The following is a 10,695-nucleotide window of genomic DNA, read 5'->3' on the forward strand; positions in this document are numbered from 1 at the left end:
GGGTGGGGGGTGGGGGGGGGGGAGGAGGTTGTGGATGGCGCGTGCCACTACACGCCGGCAGGTGGAGCGCGCGTGCCCAGAAATCTTCTCGTGTCTTTTTACCCCCTCCTCGCTATCATTACTCCCACCCACAGACTCCTGTCAACCCCTCCACTGCATTGGGACCGTCGATCTCAATTCCTTAATGCCGCTTGCCGTATTCCTCGAGATATAAGTGGTACTGGCACTTGTCCCAGAGGGGGATGAAGCCAATCTGGACGAGGAAGACGAAGTATTTCCTGGAGGATCACCGATCAGAAGAAGCAGCAGTCAAAGTCCAGGATCCGAATTACCGCCCTTGGTCGCGATAAGGGTAGGGAATATTTACCGATATTCACTGTGATATATATTTATAAATATTTCATTATCAGACTTCGAGATCATTCAACGACGGTTACGTCACTTGGATCTGACATTGTTTTTATGACAAGAAAGACTGCCGTCTTATCATAGCTTATTTAGATAGGGTCTTAAATCTTTCGAGATCACTTCTTTTTTTTTTTTTTTTTTTTTTTTTTTTTTTTTTTTTTTTTTTTTTTTTTTTTTTTTTTTTTTTTCTTTACCTTTGACATTTGCTTATCAACATTTTCAGACTGTCCAATGGAATCTGACGATTTTCATGAATTTCAATCCTCTTCATAATTTTACACGCTCCCATCTTCAGGTGACCATCGGTGTTTGAATTTATTAATGGAGAAAGGAACGAATAGTTGGTCTAAACACTGTTAATATACTCGATTCCTAATACGTTTCTGATCTCACTGTTTGTCCCGCTTCTTACGGAGAATTCACCTCCGGACGCTCTGCGCTTCATCCGGATGACGTTGACGTTCGTTACGCACCGCCCGGTTAAGAAAGCATTCCTGCATTTATTATTTACGTCAACAAGCTACTTTTTTGATAACAGACACCGAACGGCAACTCTTCAAGATATGGATGGCATCTGGAAAGTTTTTTCTTTTTTTTTTTCAAAATTTCCTCACGTTGCTGGTCTCTGCTTTTACAACGAACTCACGCGAAGACAACAGTCACTTTCCGGATTTCTTCTGTTAACGTATGTTGCAATTGTTCCCTTTTTCCACTGTGAGCACACGCGCACGCACGCTTCCTTGAGTGTACACTTATTTATTTGTGTGTATATATAATGTATCACACAAGCTCTCAATAATCTCACACAACTCGACTGATATGAACGAGAACGATGTTTACGAATCAGCTGAACCAACCCGTACGCACCGAGTGCAATAACAAACTGTTTTCGACGTGACTTCCTTTCGTCGTCAGTCAACTCGACTAATTCACCCGAAGAGTACCGAGTGCGCACGAACTTCCAATTCGAAGGAAAAGTACCATTCTTGAGTGAAGAATTATGAAAAAAAAACTGCTCAATGCCAAGTTAGTTCGCAGATTACGAAGTTAGGCGCGATTTGTTGAGTTTTTCGGAAAAAAAGTTTTTTTTTTTCAAAAAGGTAATTTTACACTTCACTGACACTTATCGTTCGGACTTTAAGCAGCCATTAAACTGTACTTCGATACCGTTAAAGAGACTTTCCGTTGTCACGCAGCATCCACGCAATGCGATATCGCAACTAGAAACGTTATCAGCTGTCACGCGGCGCACGTGGTTACAAGCTGACACGAAAGGGCGATACAACACCATCCCAACCAACAAGATCCTGACGGCCCGAGGAGTCGTCAGCCACTGGCACGACTCCGCTAGGTCGCATCGGCCGTCCCGACGATCGGCTGACTTCGGCGATGCTCGGCTCGTCTCCACACGCACTCGAACACCCACGAGGATGAACGAAAAGACCCGAAGAGCGAAATAGCGGAGGTATAACGCTCACTTCGGCCCGACCCGATAGCTCATCTGCCTGCTCGCTTGTTGCCGTCTCTCTGACAATGGGTACAGTTTCAAACCCAACATACTTTATTCTTGGTATAGTACGTATATAGACATAGTGCCGTCTATAGTCTCGATAGCTGTTTACTACCGTCTCTTCATTTTACGGCAACGCGCCGGACGAGATATGCACGTTTCTTTCGAGCTATACCGAGCGATACAAAGACGCGACGTTTTTAGGTCTGGATCGGTTTTCTACGGGAAAACAACAATGGCCTACCTTCTTATAATCACCGAGACGGCTAAATTGAATATTTTATTTATTTATTGTAACAAAAATATAAGTCGCCAGAAACTTCGTTCGCTCAGCCTTAGTTAGAATTTTAATTCTAGTTAGAGAATCATTGGTCGGTTGTGTTTCTTTTCACGCATATCGACAGTATAAGGACAAAATGAGAAGCGGAGTGGCCTTATCGCAAGGAAAGTCTCGTACGTCACTCATAGGAGCTACTACGCGATTAGCTTCGCGTTAAGTTTGCTTATTATTATACGAAATTCCAGAATGTTTATAACTTTTCTTAAACACTTTAAATGTTTGAATATTTGTGCGCTTTCTCGAGAAATGTCAGCGATACAGGAGTAAATAAAAATTCAAAATTTGTATCACTTTTTAGCAATTACTTTTTTGTATGATTTATTCGGCTGACCAAATTACAAGATTTTTAATATCAACCTCGTTATAAAACAGCCGTCTTCAAGGAGCGTGGAGTCACGACAGCGACCTAAAGCCTCCCGCACAGTTCACGACGAGCTTACACACGCGCATTTGCAACATGTCGCGCGCACTCGAAACCTCCACCAACACTTGGCCGTTGCGTCATCACGGTTTCACGGTGCGCCGGGATTCGGGGGACGCGAGGACGAACGGACGAGCCGCCGGCGAACGCATCTGTAGCGCTGTGCTTATACTTACTACAAATCCCCCAGTGGCTCTCAACTGCGGGCGCCGATTTAAAAATCGTGAAACTGACAAGCTCATCCACGAGACAGCGAATGACTGAGAGAAAACTGTGGCTTTGGCATTGATTTCAATAGAATCATTTAATGCAGAGAAAAGAGGGAGAAAATTTTGAAAACAATTTTTTTACTCGTCCTACACAGCTTTGTTGGAGGGTTAAATGTATATTGTAGGGACTGGTCTATTTCGCTAGTAAATTTTGTGGTCCTTGGACTCCCTTAAGGCTACCTTAAATAAAGCGACTGTACATACATATGCTCGGTCAGTACTTGATAGGATACGTCAGTTATTTATGGACTGTGGCGAGTTCTTACAGAGCGACTCGTTAAATACGTACGACGTTCTAGTCAACCGAAACCGAAGTTAATAGCCTGTTTAAAGCGAGCGACGGAATTGAGTTACTAATGTGAGATATCCTTAAGGCGCGATAGACGAGCAGCCAACAATTCTTACTGTCGAACGAATGTTATATATTTAATAAAAGCTAACTTCGACGCGGTTTATTTATAAAAAGAAAAAAAATTATTCATGAAAATTCGCCTTTAACCTACCTAACTTATTCGTTATATTTGACAGTATCGATACTACCCGTTAATGACACGGATACCCGAACCTATTATGACGTCATGATTGATGACGAATAACGACGTCAAAATTCACTGCTTCAACTTCATGACGACCAGCAAATTCTAGCTGACAGCTGATTTGTAAACAATAATAATAGATAGCCGAAGTGACAGTAGCGATAAATAAAAAAAAAAAGTGTCGAAGCAAAATCTGATCGTCATTCAATCATTTATCAGAATCAAGAGATACGTCGGTCGTCGTTCGTTTTCATGAATTTTCTTTTACTTAAAAGATCTATCACCAAATCCATTTTCAGATGAATGAACTAGAAAGATCATTCTTCTTAACACCTATCGAAAATACTCAACTTTTTTTTTCTACCAATTCGAATTTTCACCAAGATAATACTTCAATGTCAAAAGGATTGGCAACCCTGCTCCTGACTTCGTGGCTGACCAAACACTGGCCAGTACTACTGTCGCCATCAGAATTCTACAGAATCTTATACTGGACCATGATTAATGAAACTTTTGTATCTCATAGATGACGATAATAATAATAATATATACTATTATAAATTTTGAAAAAAAAAACAAAAGATAGGATGATTTAATAAAATTTATAAATTATCCTGATATATAATCGTTCTGTTAGTTTTAATATCCAATGGAACCATTTTTTAATTTTTTTTTTTTTTTAAATAACTACCCAAAAACCCATGCTATAGCAAAGAATCGTTTATCAAAGAATAAATGAAAATTTATCAAACCAAATCAATAAGCTTGGGCAATGCCGTTCTTTGCTAATAGATGTCACGTAGACGGCATGTGTAGAAGCTTTGCGTGTCTAGATTTTAATTAAAAGTCTAACGAGGCGCCATAAAGACGCGATAGTTACGCGACTGCGACTATATAGCAATAGGTAAAGGCCAGTACTGCCAACTGTAGACGACGGATGGAAGATCGTCGAAGTTATTGCCAATCAATTTGTCGTGGACGTTATACATATACGCACGTGGCTTTTAACAGTGACGATTATTACGGGCGCTGTCATCTGTCAAAATTGGCAGAAAGGATGATTTAAAAAAAAATACAATATTTCATCGCAGGGTACTAAACGAATGTCATTTTTTGTATTATGCACCAATTCTACGTAGCTTATCAATTAATGCATGTATATATATGTATAACGCTATTATTCATTTCTTATCAATTTTCAATTCCCGCCTATCGGGTGGCTTAAGCCACTCGACATGTATAAGAACTGCGACGATATTTATTTGATTTGATTTTGATTATCTGTCACTGTTTACAAACATTACGTCCTTTATTATCTCGAACGTAGTATAGAATCCGGCGACGAGAACGTCAAGCAGGCTCGATTTGACTCGAACGATAATAATACAAATATGCAAGATATAGAAATAATAAACTGATACCCTTAATATATACAGTGAGAAAAATTTAGATAAATATTCAAGTTAAAAAAATATTAAAAAAGCTAATAAATAAATTTTCCAAAATTTCCATCGCCAAGTCATTTTGCCTTCACTGTATAAACAATTAATTGCAACGGCCGAGTGAGAAACAAGTAAGAAAATAAAGTGTGAACGTTAGCAGAGGCGAGAAAGACTGGAGAGCGTCGAGGGCGTCGGGACGCTATTTACAATTAGGGGATGGCGAAGTTCACCAAGGAAAGCGTCGGGACGCGTTTCATTCTCCTTTCTCGTCTTGATTCTCTACTGTACTCACGCTTCGCGCCAATAATACATATTCAAGTCTCCTATAGCTATATATACGCGTATCCCTACTTCTTGGCAAACATAAAACTGCGCATGCGCAATAACAATTTTAGAAAAAAACCCGCCCTTAATCCGTGTATACGCGAAAAAGTTTCTGTTCCAAAATTCACGTTGATCTAAATTTTATTAATTTTCATTCAAAACACCGTTTCGATCTTTCGACTGGCGCGAGTGTCTGCGAGTTAGGCGCTCTCTGGCGGCAGGTAATCGGAACTAAGCAAAACGCAGGATCAGCAAATTCCATAGCGAACAAAGAGAAGACTCGATATATCCTCGAGGCTACGTAGAAAGGAGAACAGAGGAATGGCATACGTGATGAGATCACATATGACGAAATTGCATACGATAAAAATGATCGAACTCGATATTATAACAGACACAATTTACAAGAGACAAACTTTGGAACGAAACGAAATTACGAGAAAAAAAAATCCTAATTCTAGTTTAATTCTAATAATCTGTCCTTGTATGAAAATTAATTTTACATTTTTTTTAATACGGTTTTCATACACGCTTCGCGTTAAGGATGTCCACAAGGGTACAGCCTAAAAAACGTACAATGGTTTCATTGAGCTCACGGCGTAGGAATATAGTCAGCGAGTGCAGGGACCTCGTATGCATATGGTAAAAAAAAAAAGAAAAAAGAAAAAAGTGAAAACCGACCTTTCCAGCGAATTATTTAAGGACGGCCGCAAAGTGAGTCGCGCGAACCAAGAAACAACGTGCGGGAAACAAGACGCTTGGATTGTGTTAACCGTGACGCTTTTTTCGAGTGTCGGCGTCCCGACGTCTCACAAGCGTCTCCCTCCAACGAGCAAATTTGTATCGCAGAGCGAAATAAGTGGAAACTATAATTATACCAGGAATGCCCTCGCACCACGCCATTCCTACTATCAAGAAACCAGCAACGACCAAATCTATGGAAAAAAAAAAATCATCAAAAATCAGGAATACAAACATTTCGCAAAAAAATATATCATAAAAACAACCGGAAAAGAAAGCAAGAAAATTTCTATGCTCAAGAAAGCCTTCGACCAAGAACGAATTTTACTCGATCTGTTGCTCCACTTTTCCGCAAGTCGCGCTGCCCGTCACCGCAACGAACTTTCACGGGCGCAGCCAGTAGTTCCATAGAGACAACCCAATTCCTCAATATTATACCTTGCGGTATACACAAGTAGGAGTACCGACGGTATCTTGTTCCGTTCAAGAAAATCCCAGACTCTTCTGTACAACGTTACATGTACCAATAGATATACAATATGCACATTCAAAGAGATAAGGAATTAAAGCGAGCAAGAGAATAAAAAAAAAAAAGAACTTTCCGATAAGAAAGACGAAAAACTTTAAGCGAGGAATGTATACAGAGAGAGAGAGAGATACATAGAGACAGAGAAGCGTCCCAAGAGAAAAATAGAGACTCGAAGCGCACAGCCGGTGAATCATTGCCGGGAGTGTTTAAAAGTAGGGATGCGCGGACTAAAGGAACGTTGAGGATGCGCCCTGTTGTTAAAGGCTGCGAGAGAAAGAAGGGAAAGGGAAGTTGACGAAAGAGGCGTAGTGGGAAGGCAGAAGAAGGCTGAAGGAGGTCGGTAGCGACCTGAAAATTTCTGAGAATTGGTGAGGGGACGTTGGGGGGCGGATTACTTGGAGCGCGGGTGGGGCGAGAGGGGGGGGGAAATATACCAGACCAGAGGATCGACGGTTGGAGGCAAAGCAACAGTGTTTACACTCGGCGGTCGGTTAACGCCGTCGCTGATCCTAGAAACCAGACCGCAGAAACCAAAGCCCGTAGCCGCTACACTCGTCACATATCTCAGAACCGTTATGCACTATAGGTGCATCGTACCAAGTGTGTTTATGTTACAGTGGCTGCGCGAGTTCGGCGGACTGACGATTATTAATGCGTCGGGCGCGTCGTTTGGGAATAAACCGTGTTAACGAAAGCCAGAAGGTAACGAGAGTGAGAGTTGTTGACAAAAGGGAAAAGATAAAGAAAGCTAAGGGGGGGTGGGATGTCAGTGGGAATCGCGTGGAAATAAAAAAGAAAAACTTTTTTCCCATACGATATACGTCGATCGAGACGATTCAAAATTTGGATTTGATCCAATCCTTTTTTTTTCTTCGGCCAGCTGAAACGACATGGACGAGGCGGAGCTACCGAACAACGGAAGATTTTTCATCGCAAGTCCTGGTGCAGTATTATCGACAGGCAGGGGAGGGGGATGCCTTGCATAAAGCGGTGGAAAATTCGGGTTGAAATCCGTAGAAGCGGGGAAAGAAGATCAATAAAGTGGTATGCCATACTGCTGCTGGTGCCGTTGTAGTAGCGGGTGGCTGGCTGGTGTGTATTATTAAGCGGAGGTGTGGAGATAGAGGGAGGTGGGTTGAGGGGCTGAGGGACGGTTTAAAGGGCCAGAAGGGGATGCCCGAAAGGAGATAGAGAGAATAAGGTATATAGTGTATATATATATATATTTGCACTGTATAAAGTATACAAGAAGAGTGTACCGAGAAAGAAAAAGAGAGACAGAGGGAAAGAGGATCCACGACTCAGAGAGAAGCAGAAAATATGAAACGAGCATTATGAAAACTCGTGGCTGCCGTAGCCACAGAGAAACCGGAGTGAATGAGTGCGAGGAGGGAAAGAGAAAACGAGGCGAAGAGAGTGCGCGAGAAAATGAACGAGGATCGAGAATAAGATACGAGCATAGATATTAAACTGAACGTGACTTGCAGGCCTGAGGGCTCTAACGATATATATACTACATTAATCAGTAATTCTAAATGCTACGTAAAAGATTCGTAAATGCGTCCAGTATGAAAGTACTCATGATACCCTATCGGTCTGTACGTATACACAGCCCATGGAAATATCCCAAGCAGTCTACGAGTACAATGTAGAAATACTAATTTTTTGTTGAACCGAGTTAAACACTGTCAACAGTAAATCAAGGTATCAAATCTTTATACCATTACTATAATTGGTCGAGATAAGAACAAGGGGCCTGTCAAATTAAATTTTTATTTATTAAAATTTTACACTGTGTATTAAGTGTTACGTAATTTTCTTGTCATTCCGTAGAGGTCGCAGCAACGTCGTATTATAAATCCTGCACGCGGATGTAGACTTCGATTCGCGTGCAACTGACTTACAAGTTGAGAGTCACTGATCAGGCCGCATTCCCTTTGTGCAGCCAGTGGCGTAGCCGTGTTTACTTCTCGACGCAACAGAAGTAAGATCGGCGACACGGAAGAAAGAGGCTGCGAAACGTATAGACTATAATATGTATGTATATGTATACAAGTATATACGTATAGACGTATAGGTAGGCAACGCGGCAAAGTCGTCTCAATTTATTCCGTAAGTCGACGCCAACCCAGCCCCTGTTCTCAAAGCTATCTACCAACCCCCCACTTACCCGCCGGCATTCGCATCCCTTCTTTTGGCTTGCCTAGGCCGCCGCCACCGATACCGGCGGCAGCACCGTCACCTACCAGCACCCATTGGCGTGTCCTGTACGTTTTACCTCTCCTGTAGAATCTACGAGGCCGTATGCTCATACTCTCTCTATCGGACTGTCGTTCTGGCATACTGAATATATATTCTTTCTCTCTCTCTCTCTCTCGCTCTCTCCCACCCTCTAGTCCTATCCATTCCTTCTCAGTGACTCTCAGTATCTGTGTCTCTACCGCACTCCCTCGTCAACCCTCCCACGCAATCGACTCTGCATCTTCTACCTCTCCGCCCTCTTGAACGCTCAAGCATTCAAGCTGCTCAGCTTACCTCTTCTGCAATGCCCCAACCTTATCCTCATTTTCATTCTCATCCCTTAGTGGAAGCATTTTTATATACGGATAGATTCTGACCCTCGCTTGACCCCGGCATTCATTTACTATTGGGTTTATCTTTGGGATTTATCATCCCCGGACGGGAGTCTCTGTCTCTGACGTTGGGGGTTGGAGTGACAATTTTTGGAGCATGCACGTGGACTGCGCACGTGGGCGAATTACGGAAATGGTTGATCACGTGGATGATTGACAGTTACTGAAAAGTTTTTGAGTTATTATTTTTTTTCAAGCGGTTTTCACGGCTGCTTCTAAGGGATGGTGGAGACTGATTTTTTTGTTTTTTTTTTTTGTTTTACGGAGTGGCTCGCAATTTCACGAGATCCCTGTTGAGTGCTGAGGGGTTAATAAGTAGTGGCGCCATCCCTTGGAACGACACTCAAACAAACTTCCACCCTTCTGTCATTCTCGTCTCTGCGAATGTGCGAAGATTATCATCCCTCTTTTCATCACCGGTTCGTTCCAGTCATCAGCATCCCCAACGGCATCCAACCCCACCTCCCCACCCCCAAGCCCCTCGTAGTCGCTGCTACCGTCACTATATAGTAAGACCAGGATCGGCAGCCAACTCGTTTCTGAACTAACCTTACCATCGCGCGAGATTCCTTCACCCTCGGGCAACCAAGGGACCCCGACAGGGTAGTAGAAAACGAATATATTTCAGAGCCGCTTTTCACCTTCATCCCCCTTCACCATCGCCACCCCCCTTCCACCCCCTCGCCACTCTCGTTCACTTCCGGCCTTCCTCTGCTTTTCCACCGTCTTACGAGAAATCCATACTCTGCCCACTACACTGCGTCCTGGTCGCCTTTCCACCCCTAACTTTCTACACCCTCCGAGAAGAGGTGCTCCTAAGACCGACGTTTCCCCAGGGACATTTTCCTCATTCTCCGGATCCTCCTGATAGGTGCCTTCGGATTTATCGACTTCCGCAGATCGTCAAACGTCACCAAAAAAAAAAAAAAACCCGCCAACATTAAAAAAAAAAAACCCCATTGGACGCTGTGGTATGCCAATTTTATCCGAAAAAATCATTCAAGTCCAGCAAGACCGGACCAAGCAATGAAGGGTCAACGACAGGCCAGGTCCTTGCGCAATGACGCGCCGTCCACACGCATTAGCGACGTCTCCCACAGGAGGACGGTCCTTCTCCCTTGAAATGCGACGACTACTTTGACGCTAGTCACCCTACACCATTCCAACCAAGCCTAACCCAACCCAACCTGACGCGACCCAACCTCCATTTCGCTCCCTCCCTCTCTCTCGGTCCCACGTGATACCATCGGAGAGGCTCCCAGCTAGAGATCCGATCCCCACCAGCCTGAAACACCCCTTCTGCTCTCTAGCTACTCCTGGGCTCCTTTCTGCCCCATCCATCCTTTCATCCCTCGCGTCGGTAGGTTGGTAGGTAGTCGAAGGTAGATACCTCCAGCACTATTCAACCCCACGGCAAACCCCACTACCAACGCTATCCTGACCAACCGGCTGTTTACTGTTTGGCCTCCCGGGATATCGATCCCAGTGGCGTAAGAACATTCGCCAGAGCCCTATAGGAATCGCTTTACTACCAGTCCACCC

General features: G+C 43.4%; 1 protein-coding gene across 5 annotated transcripts in view; it reads right to left on the reverse strand.

The window, feature by feature from the left end:
- LOC107267619 (neurogenic protein mastermind) overlaps positions 1-10,695 on the reverse strand; it is a 130,543-nt gene that overhangs the window by 57,732 nt on the left and 62,116 nt on the right. For 2 of the 5 annotated variants that reach the window (XM_025084980.1, XM_025084979.1), the window contains exon 1: positions 603-1,850. The exons of the other annotated variants lie outside the window; for them this stretch is intronic. In XM_025084980.1, coding sequence (XP_024940748.1) covers positions 603-611 — 9 coding nt within the window. In that variant the 5' untranslated portion in view covers positions 612-1,850. Of the gene's footprint in view, positions 1-602; positions 1,851-10,695 lie in introns of those variants that run through there. 5 annotated transcript variants of the gene reach the window in all.

Source organism: Cephus cinctus, unplaced genomic scaffold, assembly GCF_000341935.2.
Source record: "Cephus cinctus unplaced genomic scaffold, Ccin1 Ccin1_scaffold0422, whole genome shotgun sequence".
NCBI classification, from domain to species: Eukaryota; Metazoa; Arthropoda; class Insecta; order Hymenoptera; family Cephidae; genus Cephus; species Cephus cinctus.